This window comes from Hippoglossus hippoglossus, chromosome 7, assembly GCF_009819705.1.
Source record: "Hippoglossus hippoglossus isolate fHipHip1 chromosome 7, fHipHip1.pri, whole genome shotgun sequence".
Classification (NCBI taxonomy): Eukaryota; Metazoa; Chordata; class Actinopteri; order Pleuronectiformes; family Pleuronectidae; genus Hippoglossus; species Hippoglossus hippoglossus.
In genome coordinates this window covers 26,076,439-26,101,997 of record NC_047157.1, presented here as the reverse complement: position 1 = coordinate 26,101,997, position 25,559 = coordinate 26,076,439, and the positions used below count along the sequence as shown (strand labels likewise).

Sequence of the window (25,559 nt, the reverse complement as noted above, 5' to 3'; positions counted from 1 at the left end):
CTGAAGCTGTAGTTATTAACGCTTTAACCTGACTACAGATCCTCCCAACAGCAATATCCATTCAAAACTGAAGCCATTCAAGGTATTACTCCGGTTTTTGGATCATTACGAAAAGCAGGAGTAATCATTCCCTGCCATCACTCACCAGTACGCACTCCTATGTTTCACGTGAAAAATCTAAATTGCAATTTGTCAGACAAAAGTAAATTTTCTGGGTCATGTGATCGCAGCAGAGGGCAAATCCCTCTCACCCAAACATATTGAGACTCGACCGACGCAGAACAAAGACTTGACTGAGGCCGAGCACCTCTGAGTTCCATATGAGCAAAGAGAAACACGCAGATAAAGTAAATGACGATGGAGACAGCAGGACTTCCCCCCCGTGGGTGAGGACATCCATGTCTGTTTCTACCTGAGACTAATCCCTCCTGCTTCCCATGATTCCTGTTACAAGTGGGATTTCTAGTAATCAGACAGTGAATTCTTATAATTCTAATAATTGTGTTTCTGTTGCTTTAACTCCACAGATAATTAAGACATTCTAAATGATTTACAGGTCAAATTTCCATCTCACTATTCTTTCCAAATGGAGTCTTTTTAGCTGTGTGGACGTCACTGGACTCTTTTCCACTCCCACACTACTGACTGAGGATGTCCTGTTGGATGTGTGTGTGTGTGTGTGTGTGTGTGTGTGTGTGTGTGTGTGTGTGTGTGTGTGTGTGTGTGTGTGTGTGTGTGTGTGTGTGTGTGTGTGTCTATGAGAAATGGGAGGGTAGAAACTCCAGGCTGCTTGATTGCTCAGATAGTCGTCTACATTAGAGCTTCAGAGGAGTCCTCTTGCGTCCACAGGCTTCAGACATTAAAAACCCTCCAGAAGACGAAGAGGCCTCGGGCAGAACCTGCCCCTCTTCATCTTTCGCTCATCGCCACGACAACGAGGTACGGTTAAATCCAAATCCTTTATTTCTCAAGGTTTTAGAATCTGTTTCTACCTTTAACATGGGAACAAAAGGGAAGTAGGTCTCCTGACAGATCCTCGGGAGCTCGACCAGGAGAAAGACGACGTGGGAAAAGTGTTGACTGGGTGGTTGAGTTGCATTGTGGGTAGACACCAGGTTTTGCATAGGAAGAAGAATTCGTGCCCTGAAAAAAGTTTAAAATGTTATAATGTTATGAGGCCAAATCAGTGGATTACTCAGCCAGTATCTATTATTATCAATCTCTGTCTGTCTGCATGTGGAACGTTTATCTGGTGAACCGCTCATCTCAGCGACTTCATACCTGGCAAGTGGGTTTTTAATGGCCGAGGGAAGAGCAGAGTTGAGTTTGGTGCGATTTGGACACGTGAAACATTCAATATTAATACAAATTGAATAAAGAGGTGACCAGCGGTCAGTAGCGGTCAGTGGGGGGGACAGTGTGTCTTCAGTCTGTGGAGTAGAACATGTCTTCTTCGTCCTAAACGACAGCAGCAAGCGACAACTGGGTCCTTTTGATTATTTGACTGTTTTTATTTCATCATATCGGAGTGAGACACATTCTCTAGTGTCACAGACGCTGATCTCCGTCATGGCAGCGACATTCATAGAATCATTTCCTGTTTGGCAATTAGTCAACGAAGTAAAAGCACTAAAGTTAGTTCTGTTGCTGCAGTGCTTTGGACCTGGCTGAATTACAGATCTTTTATTTTGTAATATTTTGTTGTGAACTTGGGTCTGAAGACTCTGAAATAGTCAACATGTGACGTGTGTATGAAAAACAGTGGTTCAGTAAATCATTCACACTTATATATAAACCACACACAGTGAACAGTAATAGATCTTCACTGCAGATAAACCAGGTGGGATGAACACAAAGTTTTCTAACTTCCCTCTGCACCATAGACTGTTTATAAAAGTCTCTGCACACAAACAATAAAAAGTGACAGTAGATCGTAGAAGAGTTTGAGGACGACTCACTGATGACGAGGAATAAATCTGAAGAATCTTCGACACAGGACAAGAGAACACAACGTTACAAACAAGCAGGTTTACTTTGTGAAACGTTTGCTGTAGGTTGTGAAATAACTTTTAATAACCTGTTGTGGTTTTAGTTTTTCTACCTCTGTGACAGTTCAGCCGAGCAGGTCTGCCTCCTCCTCCTCCTCCTCCTCCTCCTCCTCCTCCTCCTGTGTTTCTGTTATACAACGTCTGAAAACATAATCAGATTAACCCACAAAGAAAAATCTAAACTCCAGATATCAAACACTTTTCCTCTTTTCTTGCTTCTCGCTCCAGACCATGACTCACGAGCACAACCTCTCAGACTACATAAATGGCACGCCGTGGTTCATCCACGACTGCACCCTCGATCCAGACGAGGACTACAGGCGCATTGCCCTCTTCCTGCTCTACCTCTTCATCTTCGTGGTGGGCCTGCTGGAGAATGTGCTGGTCGTGTGGGTGAACTGGAGCAGGCGCCACTCCGCCAACGGGGTTCTCTTCTGCGTCATCAACGTGAGCCTGTCGGACCTGATGATGATTGGGGTCCTGCCCTTCTTCCTCATGGAGGTGACCATGGCCGACGTTTGGCTGTGGGGCCGCTTCCTCTGCAAGGTCACCAACCTCATCTACGTGGTCAACTTCTACAGCAGCTCCCTCTTCCTGGCCTGCATGACCTTGGAGCGCTACCTGTCCCTGACCAGGCCCTCATCTCCGGCCCTCTTCCCTGTGGTGGGCCGGCGGCGCTGGGTGCTCTGCGGAGGACTGTGGCTCTTCTCTTTTTTCCTGGCCCTGATGGAGAACGTCCATGTGGAACTTCTGGAGTGGGACGAGCCCGGCTGCTACATGATGCCCGAGCACAACTACGACAACTGGTTTGTTTGCGTGACGGCCCTCTGCTTGATCTTCCAGTTCATAGGCCCCGCGGCCGTCATCATCACCTGCAACGTGCTGATCGCTCGAGCGGTCCAAGCGACTCCAGATGTGCAGGGCCGGCGGGACGTGTGGCTGGTGCACGTTTACTCCCTGGTCTTCGTCATGTGCTGGCTGCCCTACCACCTGGTGGTGTTCCTGATGGTCATCGACCTCCTCGACCCCTACATCTTCAACTGCAACACCATAGATTTCCTCTACTTCTCCTACAGCCTGGTGCAGTGCCTGTCGCTTTTCCACTGCGTCGCCCACCCCATCCTCTACAACTTCCTCAGCCAGAGCTTCCGCAAAAACCTGATCAACACGGTGCTGACCCACATACCCAGAGAGGTGGAGCAGGTGGGAGCGGGGAACCAGCCCGGTGCTCCTAACGGCGGCGGCGGTCCGGGGGGGCAGCGCAAGTTGAGTAACGTCAGCACAAGCCAGTCTGACGTGGGATCATAAGTCAGAAGCTGAGGATCGAGTCAAGAACAGAACTAAACCCAGTCTCTGAAAACCAGAGTTCACTTTCCTCTCGTAATCCACTTCCTGTTTTTTTAATCGTGTACCTGATCAGTTTTTAAAAAAGAGGGAAGCAGGAAATGTTTGATGTCTTTTAGTTTTTCTTCTCAAAGCTGCTCATCTCCCACAGGAAAACATGGCGGCCTCTGAAATGTGGCGGCAGCAGGAATGTGTGTGTAAACAAAGCTGCCAGATGAGTCGTGCTCGTCCACACGTTAACATCTCACTTCACTGAAGGGACCAGTGTCACACGACGGATCAATTAAAGCATTTATTGTTGTACTGTTGTTGTCTTTAAGATCTGTTCAAATGCAATAAAACTCCCTTCAACACTGTTTGTATCCATCTGAGCTGGAAAAGCTGAGCAGCATCTTCAGGGTTTCTGCAGGTTGAGGTTCAATTCAAGATGTTTTCAGATCTTTGTGAAGTACGACAGGTACAAGGGATTATCAGAGTTACAGAAGTACTTACACTTCACTGCAACTACACAGTTATCAGTTCCATGTTTGTAGTTTTATTACAGCGTGTTAATACTGAGGAAGAACAACAACACACAGAGACAAACTGGTGGGTTCAGAGGACGGAGCAGAGGCGCCCCCCCCCCCCCCCCCCCCTGCTACAGGTGTGGAGAGAAGGGACATTGGGCGAGGGAGTGTCCGGAGGAACGAGGTGCAGCTGCTCAGGTGGATTGGAGGAGGGGCCAGGAGAGAGCGGTGGGAACTCACACAGTATCACACCCACACCACACATACAGGAAGGTGACACATGTCACTGACACACACAGACACAGTTGTTGTGCCATAATGCATCAAACGTGATACCATAAAATGGTGTGCCTTTCGGCGTTCAATAAATTTGGTTATCAAAATAAAATATAAAATATAAATATTTTATTATTAATATTAAATAATAACTTTAATTGATTAAAGTTACCTCGGGGCACCACCCTTCAAAGGAAGGGAAAAGATAGCCAATTTATTGAATAAGTCTTATAAAAGTACTAACTACCAATTTGGAACTCTGATTAACAATTAACTTAATAACTATAACCAAAATTAACATATAGATAGTTAGCTAAGTTGAAGGATATGGAGTTCTTGACAGTGTAGAGGTTGGCAAAATTCACTTATGCAACATTAATGAAAAAACATTTGTTAAAGAAAAATGTTTATTATGAATATAATAAAGTATAAAATCACAAATTACTAACGGTCTAATTACTAAACAAAGATAGGTATGTGTGTGTGTCTGTGTGAGTCAGCGTGCTTTCAAAATGGCGGCTGGCCAATTGAATATAACACCCTCCCCCCTATTGGAATGTTTACGACCTGTAGAGATAATGAGGTGAAGAGTTATGCGTGTGTCTGTGTGTGTGCCAAATTAGAGAAAGTTACTAGATTGGATGCAACGAAAGACTGTGAAGAGCATAACTAGCATTAACTTTCTCAACAACTTGTAACCACAATATCACAACACAAATCAAACTTATAAACATCATACAGAATCGAATAAACAGTCTTGCTTAGCCTAGTATAATTATTAAGCCCAGTTGTGTTACCCGTCCGTGGAAAGGGGAAAAAGGAAGTTGCTGTGCAGTTCGAAGTCCTGTGAAGTCGTCTGGCTGGTTGTGGCTCCCGCCTTAGTGGTTCTGTTGAGCTGTGCAGCTCAGTTGCTGGCTGAAGTTTGCAAGCAGGACATCGAGTCGCTGCTAGGACGTTGGTAGAGCTTGGAGTGCGAAGAGGTTTCCTTGGTGAGATGAGCCGGAAGCTGCACCTTGGTGCTCCTCTCGAAGAGTTGGATGGGAAGAGAAGATGTGAGCTGGAGAAGAGGCTCGACAGCCTTCCCTCCTGTGGAAGGATTGTAGTAAGAGCGAGAAAATAGGGGGAACAGGCCTTATTTTGGCCCGGTGACCTCACAGGTCATGGGGTCCAGAGTGACCAATGGGAGTTGAAACCTGTGTCCCTGGGGGGGGTTTCACACCTCTGTGACGTTGATGGCCCCTGGGAGACTGAGTCCTGGAGGGACATGCGGCTTCAGGCTTTTGGCTGCACATATAGGCAGAGCTTTGGTCTCCCAAAAACCATGTCCCAACACAGTACATGCGAGAGGACTCTGCATTGTACATCACATGTTCATATGGGTCCTGATATCACATATGAAAAACAATGGTTTAGAGATGAATGATAAACCTTTGATAACACATTTATGCTGGGACACAGATCAGTGTGTGGGTTTATCATCTGATCAGAGACACAGTCTGAAATGTTTCAAGTCTCAGACTCCAGCGCACACATCTCACTTGCTAAAGGTGAAAAACTAAAATGGAAAGACCAAGGTCTCTTTGCTAAAATATTTTTAAAATGTCACTGATTGGAAAAATACTAAGGATGCATCCGTACTATATTCCCCCCCAACTGCATGCATATAAAAAGTGTTTTTTCTGTTACAGCACAGAGAACTGTTCATCTGGTGCCTTTAATGTCGTCGACTAATCATTTTTTATCTCAAATAGATACATCTCCGCCCGACAGGAAATCCCTAAGACACTGTGGGCTCAAGGCAAACATGACGATGGCTTAATAAAAACTGCTGAAGCTGTAGTTATTAACGCTTTAACCTGACTACAGGTCCTCCCAACAGCAATATCCATTCAAAACTGAAGCCATTCAAGGTATTACTCCGGTTTTTGGATCATTACGAAAAGCAGGAGTAATCATTCCCTGCCATCACTCACCAGTACGCACTCCTATGTTTCACGTGAAAAATCTAAATTGCAATTTGTCAGACAAAAGTAAATTTTCTGGGTCATGTGATCGCAGCAGAGGGCAAATCCCTCTCACCCAAACATATTGAGACTCGACCGACGCAGAACAAAGACTTGACTGAGGCCGAGCACCTCTGAGTTCCATATGAGCAAAGAGAAACACGCAGATAAAGTAAATGACGATGGAGACAGCAGGACTTCCCCCCCGTGGGTGAGGACATCCATGTCTGTTTCTACCTGAGACTAATCCCTCCTGCTTCCCATGATTCCTGTTACAAGTGTGATTTCTAGTAATCAGACAGTGAATTCTTATAATTCTAATAATTGTGTTTCTGTTGCTTGAACTCCACAGATAATTAAGACATTCTAAATAATTTACAGGTCAAATTTCCATCTCACTATTCTTTCCAAATGGAGTCTTTTTAGCTGTGTGGACGTCACTGGACTCTTTTCCACTCCCACACTACTGACTGTGGATGTCCTGTTGGATGTGTGTGTGTGTGTGTGTGTGTGTGTGTGTGTGTGTGTGTGTGTGTGTGTGTGTGTGTGTGTGTGTGTGTGTGTGTGTCTATGAGAAATGGGAGGGTAGAAACTCCAGGCTGCTTGATTGCTCAGATAGTCGTCTACATTAGAGCTTCAGAGGAGTCCTCTTGCGTCCACAGGCTTCAGACATTAAAAACCCTCCAGAAGACGAAGAGGCCTCGGGCAGAACCTGCCCCTCTTCATCTTTCGCTCATCGCCACGACAACGAGGTACGGTTAAATCCAAATCCTTTATTTCTCAAGGTTTTAGAATCTGTTTCTACCTTTAACATGGGAACAAAAGGGAAGTAGGTCTCCTGACAGATCCTCGGGAGCTCGACCAGGAGAAAGACGACGTGGGAAAAGTGTTGACTGGGTGGTTGAGTTGCATTGTGGGTAGACACCAGGTTTTGCATAGGAAGAAGAATTCGTGCCCTGAAAAAAGTTTAAAATGTTATGAGGCCAAATCAGTGGATTACTCAGCCAGTATCTATTATTATCAATCTCTGTCTGTCTGCATGTGGAACGTTTATCTGGTGAACCGCTCATCTCAGCGACTTCATACCTGGCAAGTGGGTTTTTAATGGCCGAGGGAAGAGCAGAGTTGAGTTTGGTGCGATTTGGACACGTGAAACATTCAATATTAATACAAATTGAATAAAGAGGTGACCAGCGGTCAGTAGCGGTCAGTGGGGGGGACAGTGTGTCTTCAGTCTGTGGAGTAGAACATGTCTTCTTCGTCCTAAACGACAGCAGCAAGCGACAACTGGGTCCTTTTGATTATTTGACTGTTTTTATTTCATCATATCGGAGTGAGACACATTCTCTAGTGTCACAGACGCTGATCTCCGTCATGGCAGCGACATTCATAGAATCATTTCCTGTTTGGCAATTAGTCAACGAAGTAAAAGCACTAAAGTTAGTTCTGTTGCTGCAGTGCTTTGGATCTGGCTGAATTACGGATCTTTTATTTTGTAATATTTTGTTGTGAACTTGGGTCTGAAGACTCTGAAATAGTCAACATGTGACGTGTGTATGAAAAACAGTGGTTCAGTAAATCATTCACACTTATATATAAACCACACACAGTGAACAGTAATAGATCTTCACTGCAGATAAACCAGGTGGGATGAACACAAAGTTTTCTAACTTCCCTCTGCACCATAGACTGTTTATAAAAGTCTCTGCACACAAACAATAAAAAGTGACAGTAGATCGTAGAAGAGTTTGAGGACGACTCACTGATGACGAGGAATAAATCTGAAGAATCATCGACACAGGACAAGAGAACACAACGTTACAAACAAGCAGGTTTACTTTGTGAAACGTTTGCTGTAGGTTGTGAAATAACTTTTAATAACCTGTTGTGGTTTTAGTTTTTCTACCTCTGTGACAGTTCAGCCGAGCAGGTCTGCCTCCTCCTCCTCCTCCTCCTCCTCCTCCTCCTCCTCCTCCTCCTGTGTTTCTGTTATACAACGTCTGAAAACATAATCAGATTAACCCACAAAGAAAAATCTAAACTCCAGATATCAAACACTTTTCCTCTTTTCTTGCTTCTCGCTCCAGACCATGACCCACGAGCACAACCTTTCAGACTACATAAATGGCACGCCGTGGTTCATCCACGACTGCACCCTCGAGCCAGACGATGACTACAGGCGCATTGGCCTCTTCCTGCTCTACCTCTTCATCTTCGTGGTGGGCCTGCTGGAGAATGTGCTGGTCCTGTGGGTGAACTGGAGCAGGCGCCACTCCGCCAACGGGGTTCTCTTCTGCGTCATCAACGTGAGCCTGTCGGACCTGATGATGATTGGGATCCTGCCCTTCTTCCTCATGGAGGTGACCATGGCCGACGTTTGGCTGTGGGGCCGCTTCCTCTGCAAGGTCACCAACCTCATCTACGTGGTCAACTTCTACAGCAGCTCTCTCTTCCTGGCCTGCATGACCTTGGAGCGCTACCTGTCCCTGACCAGGCCCTCATCTCCGGCCCTCTTCCCTGTGGTGGGCCGGCGGCGCTGGGTGCTCTGCGGAGGACTGTGGCTCTTCTCTTTTTTCCTGGCCCTGTTTGAGAATGTCCATGTGGACCTTCTGGAGTGGGACGAGCCCGGCTGCTACATGATACCCGAGCACAACTACGACGACTGGTTTGTTTTCGTGCACTTCCTCTGCTCAATCTTCCAGTTCATAGGCCCCGCGGCCGTCATCATCACCTGCAACGTGCTGATCGCTCGAGCGGTCCAAGCGACTCCAGATGTGCAGGGCCGGCGGGACGTGTGGCTGGTGCACGTTTACTCCCTGGTCTTCGTCATGTGCTGGCTGCCCTACCACCTGGTGGTGTTCCTGATGGTCATCGACCTCCTCGACCCCTTCATCTTCAACTGCAACACCATGCATGTCCTCTACTTCTCCTACAGCCTGGTGCAGTGCCTGTCGCTTTTCCACTGCGTCGCCAACCCCATCCTCTACAACTTCCTCAGCCAGAGCTTCCGCAAAAACCTGATCAACACGGTGCTGACCCACATACCCAGAGAGGTGGAGCAGGTGGGAGCAGGGAACCAGCCCGGTGCTCCTAACGGCGGCGGCGGTCCGGGGGGGCAGCGCAAGTTGAGTAACGTCAGCACAAGCCAGTCTGACGTGGGATCATAAGTCAGAAGCTGAGGATCGAGTCAAGAACAGAACTAAACCCAGTCTCTGAAAACCAGAGTTCACTTTCCTCTCGTAATCCACTTCCTGTTTTTCATGTACTTCATGTACCTGATCAGTTTTAAAAAAAGAGGGAAGCAGGAAATGTTTGATGTCTTTTAGTTTTTCTTCTCAAAGCTGCTCATCTCCCACAGGAAAACATGGCGGCCTCTGAAATGTGGCGGCAGCAGGAATGTGTGTGTAAACAAAGCTGCCAGATGAGTCGTGCTCGTCCACACGTTAACATCTCACTTCACTGAAGGGACCAGTGTCACACGACGGATCAATTAAAGCATTTATTGTTGTACTGTTGTTGTCTTTAAGATCTGTTCAAATGCAATAAAACTCCCTTCAACACTGTTTGTATCCATCTGAGCTGGAAAAGCTGAGCAGCATCTTCAGGGTTTCTGCAGGTTGAGGTTCAATTCAAGATGTTTTCAGATCTTTGTGAAGTACGACAGGTACAAGGGATTATCAGAGTTACAGAAGTACTTACACTTCACTGCAACTACACAGTTATCAGTTCCATGTTTGTAGTTTTATTACAGCGTGTTAATACTGAGGAAGAACAACAACACACAGAGACAAACTGGTGGGTTCAGAGGACGGAGCAGAGGCGCCCCCCCCCCCCCCCCCCCCTGCTACAGGTGTGGAGAGAAGGGACATTGGGCGAGGGAGTGTCCGGAGGAACGAGGTGCAGCTGCTCAGGTGGATTGGAGGAGGGGCCAGGAGAGAGCGGTGGGAACTCACACAGTATCACACCCACACCACACATACAGGAAGGTGACACATGTCACTGACACACACAGACACAGTTGTTGTGCCATAATGCATCAAACGTGATACCATAAAATGGTGTGCCTTTCGGCGTTCAATAAATTTGGTTATCAAAATAAAATATAAAATATAAATATTTTATTATTAATATTAAATAATAACTTTAATTGATTAAAGTTACCTCGGGGCACCACCCTTCAAAGGAAGGGAAAAGATAGCCAATTTATTGAATAAGTCTTATAAAAGTACTAACTACCAATTTGGAACTCTGATTAACAATTAACTTAATAACTATAACCAAAATTAACATATAGATAGTTAGCTAAGTTGAAGGATATGGAGTTCTTGACAGTGTAGAGGTTGGCAAAATTCACTTATGCAACATTAATGAAAAAACATTTGTTAAAGAAAAATGTTTATTATGAATATAATAAAGTATAAAATCACAAATTACTAACGGTCTAATTACTAAACAAAGATAGGTATGTGTGTGTGTCTGTGTGAGTCAGCGTGCTTTCAAAATGGCGGCTGGCCAATTGAATATAACACCCTCCCCCCTATTGGAATGTTTACGACCTGTAGAGATAATGAGGTGAAGAGTTATGCGTGTGTCTGTGTGTGTGCCAAATTAGAGAAAGTTACTAGATTGGATGCAACGAAAGACTGTGAAGAGCATAACTAGCATTAACTTTCTCAACAACTTGTAACCACAATATCACAACACAAATCAAACTTATAAACATCATACAGAATCGAATAAACAGTCTTGCTTAGCCTAGTATAATTATTAAGCCCAGTTGTGTTACCCGTCCGTGGAAAGGGGAAAAAGGAAGTTGCTGTGCAGTTCGAAGTCCTGTGAAGTCGTCTGGCTGGTTGTGGCTCCCGCCTTAGTGGTTCTGTTGAGCTGTGCAGCTCAGTTGCTGGCTGAAGTTTGCAAGCAGGACATCGAGTCGCTGCTAGGACGTTGGTAGAGCTTGGAGTGCGAAGAGGTTTCCTTGGTGAGATGAGCCGGAAGCTGCACCTTGGTGCTCCTCTCGAAGAGTTGGATGGGAAGAGAAGATGTGAGCTGGAGAAGAGGCTCGACAGCCTTCCCTCCTGTGGAAGGATTGTAGTAAGAGCGAGAAAATAGGGGGAACAGGCCTTATTTTGGCCCGGTGACCTCACAGGTCATGGGGTCCAGAGTGACCAATGGGAGTTGAAACCTGTGTCCCTGGGGGGGGTTTCACACCTCTGTGACGTTGATGGCCCCTGGGAGACTGAGTCCTGGAGGGACATGCGGCTTCAGGCTTTTGGCTGCACATATAGGCAGAGCTTTGGTCTCCCAAAAACCATGTCCCAACACAGTACATGCGAGAGGACTCTGCATTGTACATCACATGTTCATATGGGTCCTGATATCACATATGAAAAACAATGGTTTAGAGATGAATGATAAACCTTTGATAACACATTTATGCTGGGACACAGATCAGTGTGTGGGTTTATCATCTGATCAGAGACACAGTCTGAAATGTTTCAAGTCTCAGACTCCAGCGCACACATCTCACTTGCTAAAGGTGAAAAACTAAAATGGAAAGACCAAGGTCTCTTTGCTAAAATATTTTTAAAATGTCACTGATTGGAAAAATACTAAGGATGCATCCGTACTATATTCCCCCCCAACTGCATGCATATAAAAAGTGTTTTTTCTGTTACAGCACAGAGAACTGTTCATCTGGTGCCTTTAATGTCGTCGACTAATCATTTTTTATCTCAAATAGATAAATCTCCGCCCGACAGGAAATCCCTAAGACACTGTGGGCTCAAGGCAAACATGACGATGGCTTAATAAAAACTGCTGAAGCTGTAGTTATTAACGCTTTAACCTGACTACAGGTCCTCCCAACAGCAATATCCATTCAAAACTGAAGCCATTCAAGGTATTACTCCGGTTTTTGGATCATTACGAAAAGCAGGAGTAATCATTCCCTGCCATCACTCACCAGTACGCACTCCTATGTTTCACGTGAAAAATCTAAATTGCAATTTGTCAGACAAAAGTAAATTTTCTGGGTCATGTGATCGCAGCAGAGGGCAAATCCCTCTCACCCAAACATATTGAGACTCGACCGACGCAGAACAAAGACTTGACTGAGGCCGAGCACCTCTGAGTTCCATATGAGCAAAGAGAAACACGCAGATAAAGTAAATGACGATGGAGACAGCAGGACTTCCCCCCCGTGGGTGAGGACATCCATGTCTGTTTCTACCTGAGACTAATCCCTCCTGCTTCCCATGATTCCTGTTACAAGTGTGATTTCTAGTAATCAGACAGTGAATTCTTATAATTCTAATAATTGTGTTTCTGTTGCTTGAACTCCACAGATAATTAAGACATTCTAAATAATTTACAGGTCAAATTTCCATCTCACTATTCTTTCCAAATGGAGTCTTTTTAGCTGTGTGGACGTCACTGGACTCTTTTCCACTCCCACACTACTGACTGAGGATGTCCTGTTGGATGTGTGTGTGTGTGTGTGTGTGTGTGTGTGTGTGTGTGTGTGTGTGTGTGTGTGTGTGTGTGTGTGTCTATGAGAAATGGGAGGGTAGAAACTCCAGGCTGCTTGATTGCTCAGATAGTCGTCTACATTAGAGCTTCAGAGGAGTCCTCTTGCGTCCACAGGCTTCAGACATTAAAAACCCTCCAGAAGACGAAGAGGCCTCGGGCAGAACCTGCCCCTCTTCATCTTTCGCTCATCGCCACGACAACGAGGTACGGTTAAATCCAAATCCTTTATTTCTCAAGGTTTTAGAATCTGTTTCTACCTTTAACATGGGAACAAAAGGGAAGTAGGTCTCCTGACAGATCCTCGGGAGCTCGACCAGGAGAAAGACGACGTGGGAAAAGTGTTGACTGGGTGGTTGAGTTGCATTGTGGGTAGACACCAGGTTTTGCATAGGAAGAAGAATTCGTGCCCTGAAAAAAGTTTAAAATGTTATGAGGCCAAATCAGTGGATTACTCAGCCAGTATCTATTATTATCAATCTCTGTCTGTCTGCATGTGGAACGTTTATCTGGTGAACCGCTCATCTCAGCGACTTCATACCTGGCAAGTGGGTTTTTAATGGCCGAGGGAAGAGCAGAGTTGAGTTTGGTGCGATTTGGACACGTGAAACATTCAATATTAATACAAATTGAATAAAGAGGTGACCAGCGGTCAGTAGCGGTCAGTGGGGGGGACAGTGTGTCTTCAGTCTGTGGAGTAGAACATGTCTTCTTCGTCCTAAACGACAGCAGCAAGCGACAACTGGGTCCTTTTGATTATTTGACTGTTTTTATTTCATCATATCGGAGTGAGACACATTCTCTAGTGTCACAGACGCTGATCTCCGTCATGGCAGCGACATTCATAGAATCATTTCCTGTTTGGCAATTAGTCAACGAAGTAAAAGCACTAAAGTTAGTTCTGTTGCTGCAGTGCTTTGGATCTGGCTGAATTACGGATCTTTTATTTTGTAATATTTTGTTGTGAACTTGGGTCTGAAGACTCTGAAATAGTCAACATGTGACGTGTGTATGAAAAACAGTGGTTCAGTAAATCATTCACACTTATATATAAACCACACACAGTGAACAGTAATAGATCTTCACTGCAGATAAACCAGGTGGGATGAACACAAAGTTTTCTAACTTCCCTCTGCACCATAGACTGTTTATAAAAGTCTCTGCACACAAACAATAAAAAGTGACAGTAGATCGTAGAAGAGTTTGAGGACGACTCACTGATGACGAGGAATAAATCTGAAGAATCATCGACACAGGACAAGAGAACACAACGTTACAAACAAGCAGGTTTACTTTGTGAAACGTTTGCTGTAGGTTGTGAAATAACTTTTAATAACCTGTTGTGGTTTTAGTTTTTCTACCTCTGTGACAGTTCAGCCGAGCAGGTCTGCCTCCTCCTCCTCCTCCTCCTCCTCCTCCTCCTCCTCCTCCTCCTCCTCCTGTGTTTCTGTTATACAACGTCTGAAAACATAATCAGATTAACCCACAAAGAAAAATCTAAACTCCAGATATCAAACACTTTTCCTCTTTTCTTGCTTCTCGCTCCAGACCATGACCCACGAGCACAACCTTTCAGACTACATAAATGGCACGCCGTGGTTCATCCACGACTGCACCCTCGAGCCAGACGATGACTACAGGCGCATTGGCCTCTTCCTGCTCTACCTCTTCATCTTCGTGGTGGGCCTGCTGGAGAATGTGCTGGTCCTGTGGGTGAACTGGAGCAGGCGCCACTCCGCCAACGGGGTTCTCTTCTGCGTCATCAACGTGAGCCTGTCGGACCTGATGATGATTGGGATCCTGCCCTTCTTCCTCATGGAGGTGACCATGGCCGACGTTTGGCTGTGGGGCCGCTTCCTCTGCAAGGTCACCAACCTCATCTACGTGGTCAACTTCTACAGCAGCTCTCTCTTCCTGGCCTGCATGACCTTGGAGCGCTACCTGTCCCTGACCAGGCCCTCATCTCCGGCCCTCTTCCCTGTGGTGGGCCGGCGGCGCTGGGTGCTCTGCGGAGGACTGTGGCTCTTCTCTTTTTTCCTGGCCCTGTTTGAGAATGTCCATGTGGACCTTCTGGAGTGGGACGAGCCCGGCTGCTACATGATACCCGAGCACAACTACGACGACTGGTTTGTTTTCGTGCACTTCCTCTGCTCAATCTTCCAGTTCATAGGCCCCGCGGCCGTCATCATCACCTGCAACGTGCTGATCGCTCGAGCGGTCCAAGCGACTCCAGATGTGCAGGGCCGGCGGGACGTGTGGCTGGTGCACGTTTACTCCCTGGTCTTCGTCATGTGCTGGCTGCCCTACCACCTGGTGGTGTTCCTGATGGTCATCGACCTCCTCGACCCCTTCATCTTCAACTGCAACACCATGCATGTCCTCTACTTCTCCTACAGCCTGGTGCAGTGCCTGTCGCTTTTCCACTGCGTCGCCAACCCCATCCTCTACAACTTCCTCAGCCAGAGCTTCCGCAAAAACCTGATCAACACGGTGCTGACCCACATACCCAGAGAGGTGGAGCAGGTGGGAGCAGGGAACCAGCCCGGTGCTCCTAACGGCGGCGGCGGTCCGGGGGGGCAGCGCAAGTTGAGTAACGTCAGCACAAGCCAGTCTGACGTGGGATCATAAGTCAGAAGCTGAGGATCGAGTCAAGAACAGAACTAAACCCAGTCTCTGAAAACCAGAGTTCACTTTCCTCTCGTAATCCACTTCCTGTTTTTCATGTACTTCATGTACCTGATCAGTTTTAAAAAAAGAGGGAAGCAGGAAATGTTTGATGTCTTTTAGTTTTTCTTCTCAAAGCTGCTCATCTCCCACAGGAAAACATGGCGGCCTCTGAAATGTGGCGGCAGCAGGAATGTGTGTGTAAACAAAGCTGCCAGATGAGTCGTGCTCGTCCACACGTTAACATCTCACTTCACTGAAGGGACCAGTGTCACACGACGGATCAATTAAAGCATTTATTGTTGTACTGTTGTTGTCTTTAAGATCTGTTCAAATGCAATAAAACTCCCTTCAACACTGTTTGTATCCATCTGAGCTGGAAAAGCTGAGCAGCATCTTCAGGGTTTCTGCAGGTTGAGGTTCAATTCAAGATTTTTTAAGATCTTTGTGAAGTACGACAGGTACAAGGGATTATCAGAGTTACAGAAAGAACTGCAACACACGGAGACAAACTAAATTGTTGTCAAAAATAAATATTAACACAATGAAAACCTACCTAAATGTATTTAATATAAGATGAGATTAACCTTTATTTATCCTCTGCAGAGGAAATTTACAATCAACACAGCAGCACAAGGGGAAAATGTCGTAAGAATCAAAATAAGAATAAAATAGAAATACTATATACAAGAACATTTTAAATATTAAAATATATACACAAGCCTGTTTTTCCAAATGTGCAACATAAAGATGGGGATAAAGGTTGAATGTGAAATAAACAGTAAGTGCAGCAGTCTCTCTTGAATTATGGATTTTAATGTTTGACTGTGAGTTTAGTTCAGTTTGTAATATTTCAGCACATTTAAAGTTCCGATGATTGAATTTGAGACTTTTGCAGAAACCCTGATGTTTTACTTCATCGTCGTCAGATCAGTGAGAAAGATTTGGAAGCTCTATGTGTTTATTTTACTGAGTTTGCGTTTCTCTGCTGATCTTCATTACATTTACTCCCATTTCTGTTTCCATCTGGAATGTGTCACATTCAACGTTTTGAACGATAAGAAGCCCGGCAGAGGAAAAGGGGCTGTCGGTCCACAGACGGCACAATGGCAGGAAGACAACGGGCTTCGAAAAGGGGAAAGGTCGCGGGCCCCTGGAAACAGGAGGTTCACAATTCTACGCAGATTTCTGCAAGTTAATCACTGAAATTCTGATGATGGCTGTTTTTTTGTGGTGCGGGGCATCGGAAAAGGTCAGAACAAATCACTTAAAAGGGGGGTAACAGTCCTACAGGCGTTTATTATTTTTAAAAAACAATATTTAAAAAAAATAGTTGCACTGTCATCATAAATATGAGGTAAGACACAAACATGGTGTGATGGGAACTTAAATAACACAGAACGCTCCCCAGTCTCACACGTGAACACAGCACGTGACTAAATGGCATTTCCCGATAGATAAAGAGCTGATTATAATCAGCATCAAAACAAACAAACATCTTTACAAATTCAGTTCTCTAGGTTGTAGATTTTGCTCCGTGAAGTGAAAACATGAAACTTTTAAAGATTAAAAAAATCTGTGTGTGAAAGTGTAAATATAAGAAAATAATTTCTGTGCTACAACGAGTCGCTACATTAATAATTTACTATCCATCACTGACATTAAAAACTGTGTTCGGATATAATATCAGCAGACGACTGCAGCACAGTCAACAAAGACGTTGTTTCACTGACACAGACGGACACGCTGCCACCAAGTGGCTGTTTGAGACACTGACCCTCAAACAGGTTGTCCAGTGAACAGCACGTGACACGGGACATGTCCACTACATTCTGTCTAACACAGAGACAACGGATCAATTCATTGATCACAAGAAAACTAAATCATTGTCTTCATTTGACTGATTTATGAAGCAGAAATTCCAAATATTTTCAAACTGTGTATTTGTGGGTTTTAGACTTTTGACATTTTAAGATGCCACATTGAGCTCTGAACAACTGTGACAGATATTTTTACAAGCTATTGACATTTTATCTAAACGTTAATGACAATCTGCAGTATATGGTCCACGGCAACCAGACCCAGGGTCAGTGTCAGAGGGAGAAGGGACGAGGACGGACGGCCGACACAGAGCCGATCAGGTGTCCACAGTCGGCAGCGGTTCTTTCGAGTGATCGTTGTACATGAAGGTCTGCTCGATGTTGAAGTCCGGTGGCAGGTGGTCCTTGTGCAGCTCCATATGTGACGACACCAGCTTCAGCGTGGAGAAGTAAAGGCCGCAGACGGTGCAGCGGTACATGAGAGCGCCGGCGTGCGTCTTCAGATGGCAGATCATGGTGGAGCGGCCTCTGAAGAAACGCAGACACACTTTGCACTGGTAGGGTTTTTCACCGGTGTGGATGCGGAGGTGGTAGGTGAACTCCCCCGAGTGGGCGAACCGTTTCCCGCAGTAGCGGCAGCGGTACCATTTCCCTCGGACTGCTGCCGCTCCGGCTCCTCCGTCCTGCCCTGAGATCCCGTTGGGCAGGAGCCCAGAGGACAAGCTATGGGCTGGCCCCTGAAAATACTTGTCCGGCACGCTGAAGCCCATTCCCAGGCCCAAACCCAGGTTGCTCATCTTAACGAGGCCACTGACGTCCCGTGGTGACGAGGAGGAGCAGGAAGATGGAGGACAGTCCAGAGACTGCTCCGCCTTACGTTTGCCCAACCAGCTGTGGCCCCCAGCACCTCCACCACTCCCCGGGGACTCGTTGGTGTGCACGCTGAGGTGATACTGAAAAGCGGATGCTGAGCGGAAAGTCTGCGGGCACAGGAAGCAGTGCAGCTCCTCCACGCCTGCCAAACCTCCCCCCCCGACTTCATCCGCCCTGACTCTGTAAGTCCTCAGCGCCAATCGCTCCCTCTCCTTAGCTGCGGCCTCCTCCGCATGTGCAGTCATGTGTCTGTCCAGGAGGGGGCGCTCTACAAAGCAGCGGCCGCAGTGTGGGCAGGTGAAGACAGGCAGCGAGAGGTGGGAGAGGGTGTGCCACAGCAGGGAGCACAGGGAGAGCTGGGGGAGGTGACACACTCCACAGCTCAGGCTCTGAGGACACACGTGGTTCAGCAGGTGGTCTTTGACCGTCTGACGGGGGGGGGGAGACAGAGACATGAAGACACTGTGAGAACATCATGATGTTATCGTCAAATCAGCTCACAGGAATAAACTGGTTATAAAAAACACACTTTAATGTAAAGAAGTGAACTGAAATTCTGTCTCTAAATGAATCTGCTTGACCTCATATTCCACATGAACTAACCTGGAAGTCCCTGCTGAGGGTTTTGGTGCACACGGCACACTGCAGCTCCGAGCTCAGGCCCTGGCTGCTGCTGCCGGTGAGCGCCGCCTGAGGTATGGTGTAACCCGACGACTCCTGGTGGTGGTGACGCAGCAGTTTGCTCTGGCTGCAGAACTGCAGGTGGCACATGTCACAGGTGAAGAGCTGCACCCCAACGTGGGAGAGAGAGTGGGTGGCGCCGGCGGCGCGGTCCGGGAACGAGGCCCCGCACACCCTGCAGAGCCCCAGCTCCGTCAGGTGGGTGTCTGCATGTCGTCTGATGGCGACCGGGTCCGGAGGGAGAGGCACCGCGCAGGCTTTACATGACAGCGTGTCTCCTGTCACCTGCAGGGGTGGACAACGTTATTTCTACTGACAAAACCCCAACGTCACAATCCTGCACGTCCCTAATGTAACTGGAACCGTGCCACCGCCGTCTTCCTGCAGCAACACAAGTTCGCGGCTCTATGGGACAGAATCTTTTTCTGATGTGGACAATTCCACCAAATCCTCAGAGTATGTAAATGTTTTTTGTCCACCATCTTGTTTCCCGTTGCACTTACTGTCTTGTGCAGTTTAACTCTATTTGCACATAGTAGTTGTGTTTATTTTTTCCGGTTTCTTTCTGTCTGTAGTTAATTGTGTGTCTGTCTTGTGTCTGAGTGAAATTACACCGGAGTCGAATTCCTAGTCTGTGAACACATACATGGCAAATAAAGCTGATTCTGATATTTGACTGCGATGGCCGTCCCCACTTGTTTGAGACGGACGAAGAGACGTGTGTGATGTTCCCAGAGCAAGAACAACATCAGCCTTTTAATGGTGGATTGTTGCAGTTGCCCCATAACATTACATTGTAGCCACTTCCGTCATGTCGCGTGGAGACAAACTACTGGAACAACTCTTAAATTTTTGTAAGTACCATTAATCTACACACCCACATTTTTAAACAGAGGGTTTTAAAAATATCTGAACTTGATGGTTTCTTCCTAATTTCACACCTCCACCAAATATCTGGAGACTGTATTTTTTACAACCAGCTCTTTGGATCTGAGGACTGAGAATCTTGGTTCAAACGGTACCTGGCTGCTCGAGCTGCCTCCGTCTCCGTTCTCCACACACACGAGGTCGTCCTCGTCCTCGTCCTCGTCCGCCTCCTCCATGTAATTCTCGTCGTCGCTCAGCTCAATGATCTCCCCCGCCAGCTGTCTCCACTGCTCCTCCTCCGTTCCCTCCACTGCTCCGTTACCTCGCAGGACCGCCTCCCTCTGCTCCTCGCTCTCCCCCTCCTCCACCTCTCTAAACATCAGCCCGCGGTCCCTCTGCAGCTCCACCACGCCGCCCTCCAGCGCCCTGACCTGCAGGCCGCCCAGAGAAGACGACGTCGGGGCGCAGGCCTCCGCTACGAGCTGAGCTGAGGAGTCGGGGAAGGAGCAGGAGACGGAAGGTGCGAGGTCGCTGCTCCGAGGCAGAGACACGCCTGAGCTCTCAGAAAGCATCGGTCCGTCTCTGTTGCCTTCCTCACAGCTGCCTCCTGCCTCCTCCTCCTCCTCCTCCAGCCCCTGCTCAGTCTTCAGCTGGAGCACAGGAGGCAGCACGCCGTCACTCTGAGTGGAGTTGCTGCTGGTTAGAAGATCTTCTCCTGGCAGATGATGATCTGACGCCATCTGCCCGTAGCCGATATGAGACTGGACATCCTCTGCTTTTAGGTCCAGAGTCAGCGCAGCGGAGTGAACTTCACCGCCGGCCCTGGCCGCCCGGGCCTGGAAGAGCGGCGAGGGAGCAGCGGCAGGAGTCGGGGCAGCTGATGAGGACAGAGACGAGCAGGAGGCGGCTGACGAACAGACGGACGACGCGGACACAGACGCTGCATGAACCACGGCCACCGTGGAAGCAGCCGCGGTGACGCTGGAGTCTAGAGGGAGGTCTCCAGGGCTGCTGGGTTTACAGTTTGACGACACAGACGCTTGCAGGTCGGGGAAGATGGCGTGACAGGCCCGGACCAGCTCCCCGACCCCCAGCCTCTCGGCCAGCTCGTACAGGACCCCGACATCTATGAGGTCGGTCAGGATCTCCCCCGTGTAGACGAACGTCAGCACCTTCTCAAAGTTGGCCGGCGAGATGAACTCCAGCGAGAAGGTGGCGGTGGACGAGGCGGGCGCCCGGGCGAACAGGGTGCAGAAGTAGGTCCCGGAGCAGGCCAGCACCGCTCGGTGGGCGGCGAAGGTGCGGTTTCCCACTTGAAGGAACACGTCACAGTAGCGACGGGATTGGCGGCAGCGGTTGAGCTCGGTGAGAAGGCCGGCGGCGTGGCCAGGACCCTGCAGCCGGATCCTCATCCCTGCTGCTGGGCTGCAGGTACGAGACCAGGACACATCTTCATCGTGAGCATCACAAAAATCTATATAAAGATTATTTTCATGTATTTAATCTTTATCTACTCAGACGTTCACAAACAGAAAATACACAGAAAACACCTGAGGTGAATAAAACCTGAATATATTTCTCCTCTTCTTCATCTATTTCTCCTCTTCTTCATGTATCTCTCCTCTTCTTCATATATCTCTCCTCTTCTTCATCTCTTCTTCATCTATTTCTCCTCTTCTTCATGTATCTCTCCTCTTCTTCATCTCTTCTTCATCTATTTCTCCTCTTCTTCATATATCTCTCCTCTTCTTCATCTCTTCTTCATCTATTTCTCCTCTTCTTCATCTCTTCTTCATCTATCCCTCCTCTTCTTCATCTATTTCTCCTCTTCTTCATCTCTTCTTCATATATCTCTAATCTCCTTCATGTATCCCTCCTCACCTTCATGTATCCCTCCTCTTCTTCATCTATCTCTCCTCTTCTTCATCTATCCCTCCTCTTCTTCATCTATTTCTCCTCTTCTTCATCTATCCCTCCTCTTCTTCATCTATTTCTCCTCTTCTTCATCTATCTCTCCTCTTCTTCATCTATCCCTCCTCTTCTTCATCTATTTCTCCTCTTCTTCATCTATCCCTCCTCTCCTTCATGTATCTCTCCTCTTCTTCATATATCTCTAATCTCCTTCATGTATCCCTCCTCTTCTTCATCTCTTCTTCATCTACCCCTCCTCTTCTTCATATATCTCTAATCTCCTTCATGTATCCCTCCTCACCTTCATGTATCCCTCCTCTTCTTCATCTATCTCTCCTCTTCTTCATATATCCCTCCTCTTCTTCATCTATCTCTAATCTCCTTCATCTATCCCTCCTCACCTTCATGTATCCCTCCTCTTCTTCATCTATCTCTCCTCTTCTTCATCTATCCCTCCTCTTCTTCATCTATCTCTAATCTCCTTCATCTATCCCTCACCTTCATGTATCACTCCTCTTCTTCATCTATCTCTCCTCTTCTTCATCTATGCCTCCTCTTCTTCATCTATCCCTCTTCTTCATCTATCCCTCCTCTTCTTCATCTATCCCTCTTCTTCATCTATCCCTCCTCTTCTTCATATATCCCTCCTCTTCTTCATCTATCCCTCTTCTTCATCTATCCCTCCTCTCCTTCATGTATCCCTCTTCTTCATATATCTCTCCTCTTCTTCATCTATCCCTCCTCTTCTTCATCTATCCCTCTTCTTCATATATCCCTCCTCTTCTTCATCTATCCCTCCTCTCCTTCATGTATCTCTCCTCTTCTTCATCTATCCCTCCTCTTCTTCATATATCCCTCCTCTTCTTCATCTATCTCTAATCTCCATCATCTATCCCTCCTCTCCTTCATGTATCTCTCCTCTTCTTCATCTATCCCTCCTCTTCTTCATGTATCCCTCCTCTTCTTCATCTATCCCTCCTCACCTTCATGTATCCCTCCTCTTCTTCATGTATCCCTCCTCTTCTTCATCTATCTCTCCTCTCCTTCTTCTATCTCTCCTCTTTTTCAAGTATCCCTCTTCTTCTTCATGTATCCCTCTTCTCCTTCATCTCTCCCTCCTCTTCTTCATGTATCCTTCCTCTCCTTCATCTCTCCCTCCTCTTCTTCATGTATCCCTCTTCTTCTTTATCTATCTATCTCTCTCTCCTCTTCATGTATCCCTCTTCTCCCTCATCTCTTCTTCATCTCTCCCTCCTCTCCCTCATCTCTTCTTCATGTATCCCTCTTCTCCTTTATCTCTTCTTCATCTCTCCTTTATCTATCCCTCCTCTTCTTCATGTATCCCTCTTCTCCTTCATCTCTTCTTCATCTATCCCTCCTCTCCCTCATGTATCCCTCCTCTTCTTCATCTATCACTCCTCTCCTTCATGTATCCTCCTGTTCTTCATCTATCCCTCCTCTCACTCATCTCTTCTTCATCTATCCCTCGTCTTCTTCACCTATCCCTCCTCTTCCTCATCTCTTCTTCATGTATCCCTCCTCTTCTTCACCTATCCCTCCTCTTCCTCATCTCTTCTTCATGTATCCCTCCTCTTCTTCACCTATCCCTCCTCTCACTCATCTCTTCTTCATCTATCCCTCCTCTTCTTCACCTATCCCTCCTCTCCCTCCTCTTCCTCATCTCTCCTTTATCTATCCCTCCTCTTCTTCATGTATCCCTCTTCTCCTTCATCTCTTCTTCATCTATCCCTCCTCTTCTTCACCTATCCCTCCTCTCCCTCATGTATCCCTCCTCTTCTTCATCTATCACTCCTCTCCTTCATGTATCCTCCTGTTCTTCATCTATCCCTCCTGTCACTCATCTCTTCTTCATCTATCCCTCCTCTTCTTCACCTAGCCCTCCTCTCCCTCATCTCTTCTTCATGTATCCTCGTCTTCTTCACCTAGCCCTCCTCTCCCTCATCTCTTCTTCATGTATCCTCATCTCTTCTTCACCTATCCCTCCTCTTCCTCATCTCTTCTTCATGTATCCCTCCTCTTCTTCACCTATCCCTCCTCTTCCTCATCTCTTCTTTATGTATCCCTCCTCTTCTTCACCTATCCCTCCTCTCACTCATCTCTTCTTCATCTATCCCTCCTCTTCTTCACCTAGCCCTCCTCTCCCTCATCTCTTCTTCATGTATCCTCATCTCTTCTTCACCTATCCCTCCTCTTCCTCATCTCTTCTTTATGTATCCCTCCTCTTCTTCATCTATCCCTCTTCTCCCTTGTCACTTCTTCATCTCTCCCTCCTCTTCTTCATCTATCACTCCTCTCCTTCGTGTATCCTCCTGTTCTTTATCTATCCCTCCTCTCACTCATCTCTTCTTCACCTATCCCTCCTCTTCCTCATCTCTTCTTCATGTATCCCTCTTCTCCTTTATCTCTTCTTCATCTATCCCTGCTCTCCCTCATCTCTCCTTTATCTATCCCTCCTCTTCTTCATGTATCCCTCTTCTCCTTCATCTCTTCTTCATCTATCCCTCCTCTTCTTCATGTATCCTCGTCTTCTTCACCTATCCCTCCTCTTCCTCATCTCTTCTTCATCTATCACTCCTCTTCTTCACCTATCCCTCCTCTTCCTCATCTCTTCTTCATCTATCACTCCTCTTCATCATGTATCCTCCTGTTCTTCATCTATCCCTCCTCTCCCTCATCTCTTCTTCATCTATCCCTCCTCTTCTTCACCTAGCCCTCCTCTTCCTCATCTCTCCTTCATGTATCCCTCCTCTTCTTCATGTATCCCTCCTCTTCTTCATCTATCCCTCTTCTCCCTTGTCACTTCTTCATCTCTCCCTCCTCTTCTTCATCTATCACTCCTCTCCTTCATGTATCCTCCTGTTCTTCACCTATCCCTCCTGTCACTCATCTCTTCTTCATCTATCCCTCCTCTTCTTCACCTATCCCTCCTCTCCTTCATCTCTCCTTCATGTATCCCTCTTCTCCTTCATCTCTTCTTCATGTATCCCTCCTCTTCTTCATGTATCCTCCTCTTCTTCATCTATCCCTCTTCTCCCTTGTCACTTCTTCATCTCTCCCTCCTCTTCTTCATCTATCACTCCTCTCCTTCATGTATCCTCCTGTTCTTCACCTATCCCTCCTGTCACTCATCTCTTCTTCATCTCTCCCTCCTCTTCTTCATCTATCACTCCTCTCCTTCATGTATCCTCCTGTTCTTCACCTATCCCTCCTGTCACTCATCTCTTCTTCATCTATCCCTCCTCTTCTTCACCTATCCCTCCTCTCCTTCATCTCTCTTCATGTATCCCTCCTCTCCCTCATCTCTCCTTCATGTATCCCTCCTCTTCTTCACCTATCCCTCCTCTTCCTCATCTCTTCTTCATGTATTCCTCCGCCGCGGCTCATCACAGCATCTTACCCGCTCGGAGTGGTCTTCAGCCGGGGAGGATCTTGGTTTTTCTCCGGTGTTTTTCACACTAGCTCCGCTGCTCGTCCCCAGATCATCAGTTGTGTTTTTCTTCTGTTATAAACCTCTGCTTCCTCTGTCGCGTTTTTGTGACGTATGTCAACAAAGCAACAAGCGAGGTCGCCCCCTTCAGGCCGGACGAGTCACTGCAGTGAGAAGGATCCAGACAGAGGAAGTCAAATACTTCAAGTAAAAGTACAAATAAACAAAATGGACCCAAGTAGAAGAAAAGTACCACATTGAGTACAAGTAAATAAGTACTCGCTTTAAATATACATATATTATATTATAATACAATATCAGTCCCATAAACAAGATCAATGAATTATTATCTGAGAAATCAAGGGAAATGTTGAAATATGTCAAATATCACAATGTTCAAGAAAATGAGACAAATGATTCTGGATCCGCCCACAGACAGAAAGACACACAGACAGACACACAGACAGACAGACAGAAAGACACACAGACACACAGACAGACAGACACACAGACAGACAGACAGACAGGCACACACACAGACATGCAGACACACAGACACACAGACAGACACACACAGACACACACAGACAGAC

General features: G+C 46.8%; 4 protein-coding genes across 4 annotated transcripts; 3 read left to right on the top strand and 1 right to left on the bottom strand.

The window, feature by feature from the left end:
- The first annotated feature begins 817 nt into the window (after nucleotides 1–817).
- LOC117764632 (G-protein coupled receptor 182-like) lies at nucleotides 818–3,442 on the top strand. Its single transcript, XM_034590571.1, has 2 exons — nucleotides 818–939; nucleotides 2,277–3,442. The coding sequence occupies exon 2, from the start codon at nucleotides 2,280–2,282 to the stop codon at nucleotides 3,354–3,356; it is 1,077 nt and encodes a 358-aa protein (XP_034446462.1). The 5' UTR covers nucleotides 818–939; nucleotides 2,277–2,279; the 3' UTR covers nucleotides 3,357–3,442.
- A 2,701-nt stretch (nucleotides 3,443–6,143) lies between these two features.
- Nucleotides 6,144–9,429, top strand: LOC117764631 (G-protein coupled receptor 182-like). Its single transcript, XM_034590570.1, has 3 exons — nucleotides 6,144–6,388; nucleotides 6,753–6,929; nucleotides 8,265–9,429. The coding sequence occupies exon 3, from the start codon at nucleotides 8,268–8,270 to the stop codon at nucleotides 9,342–9,344; it is 1,077 nt and encodes a 358-aa protein (XP_034446461.1). The 5' UTR covers nucleotides 6,144–6,388; nucleotides 6,753–6,929; nucleotides 8,265–8,267; the 3' UTR covers nucleotides 9,345–9,429.
- A 2,706-nt stretch (nucleotides 9,430–12,135) lies between these two features.
- LOC117764630 (G-protein coupled receptor 182-like) lies at nucleotides 12,136–15,726 on the top strand. The gene is made up of 3 exons (XM_034590568.1): nucleotides 12,136–12,380; nucleotides 12,733–12,909; nucleotides 14,251–15,726. Exon 3 carries the CDS (start codon nucleotides 14,254–14,256, stop codon nucleotides 15,328–15,330), a length of 1,077 nt encoding a protein of 358 aa, XP_034446459.1. The 5' UTR covers nucleotides 12,136–12,380; nucleotides 12,733–12,909; nucleotides 14,251–14,253; the 3' UTR covers nucleotides 15,331–15,726.
- A 919-nt stretch (nucleotides 15,727–16,645) lies between these two features.
- On the bottom strand, nucleotides 16,646–25,154 carry LOC117764628 (zinc finger and BTB domain-containing protein 39). Its single transcript, XM_034590566.1, has 4 exons — nucleotides 24,937–25,154; nucleotides 19,763–21,032; nucleotides 18,663–19,025; nucleotides 16,646–18,487 (listed from the first exon to the last, which is right to left on the bottom strand). Exons 2-4 carry the CDS (start codon nucleotides 21,017–21,019, stop codon nucleotides 17,504–17,506), a joined length of 2,604 nt encoding a protein of 867 aa, XP_034446457.1. The 5' UTR covers nucleotides 21,020–21,032; nucleotides 24,937–25,154; the 3' UTR covers nucleotides 16,646–17,503.
- Between the last annotated feature and the right edge of the window lie 405 nt (nucleotides 25,155–25,559).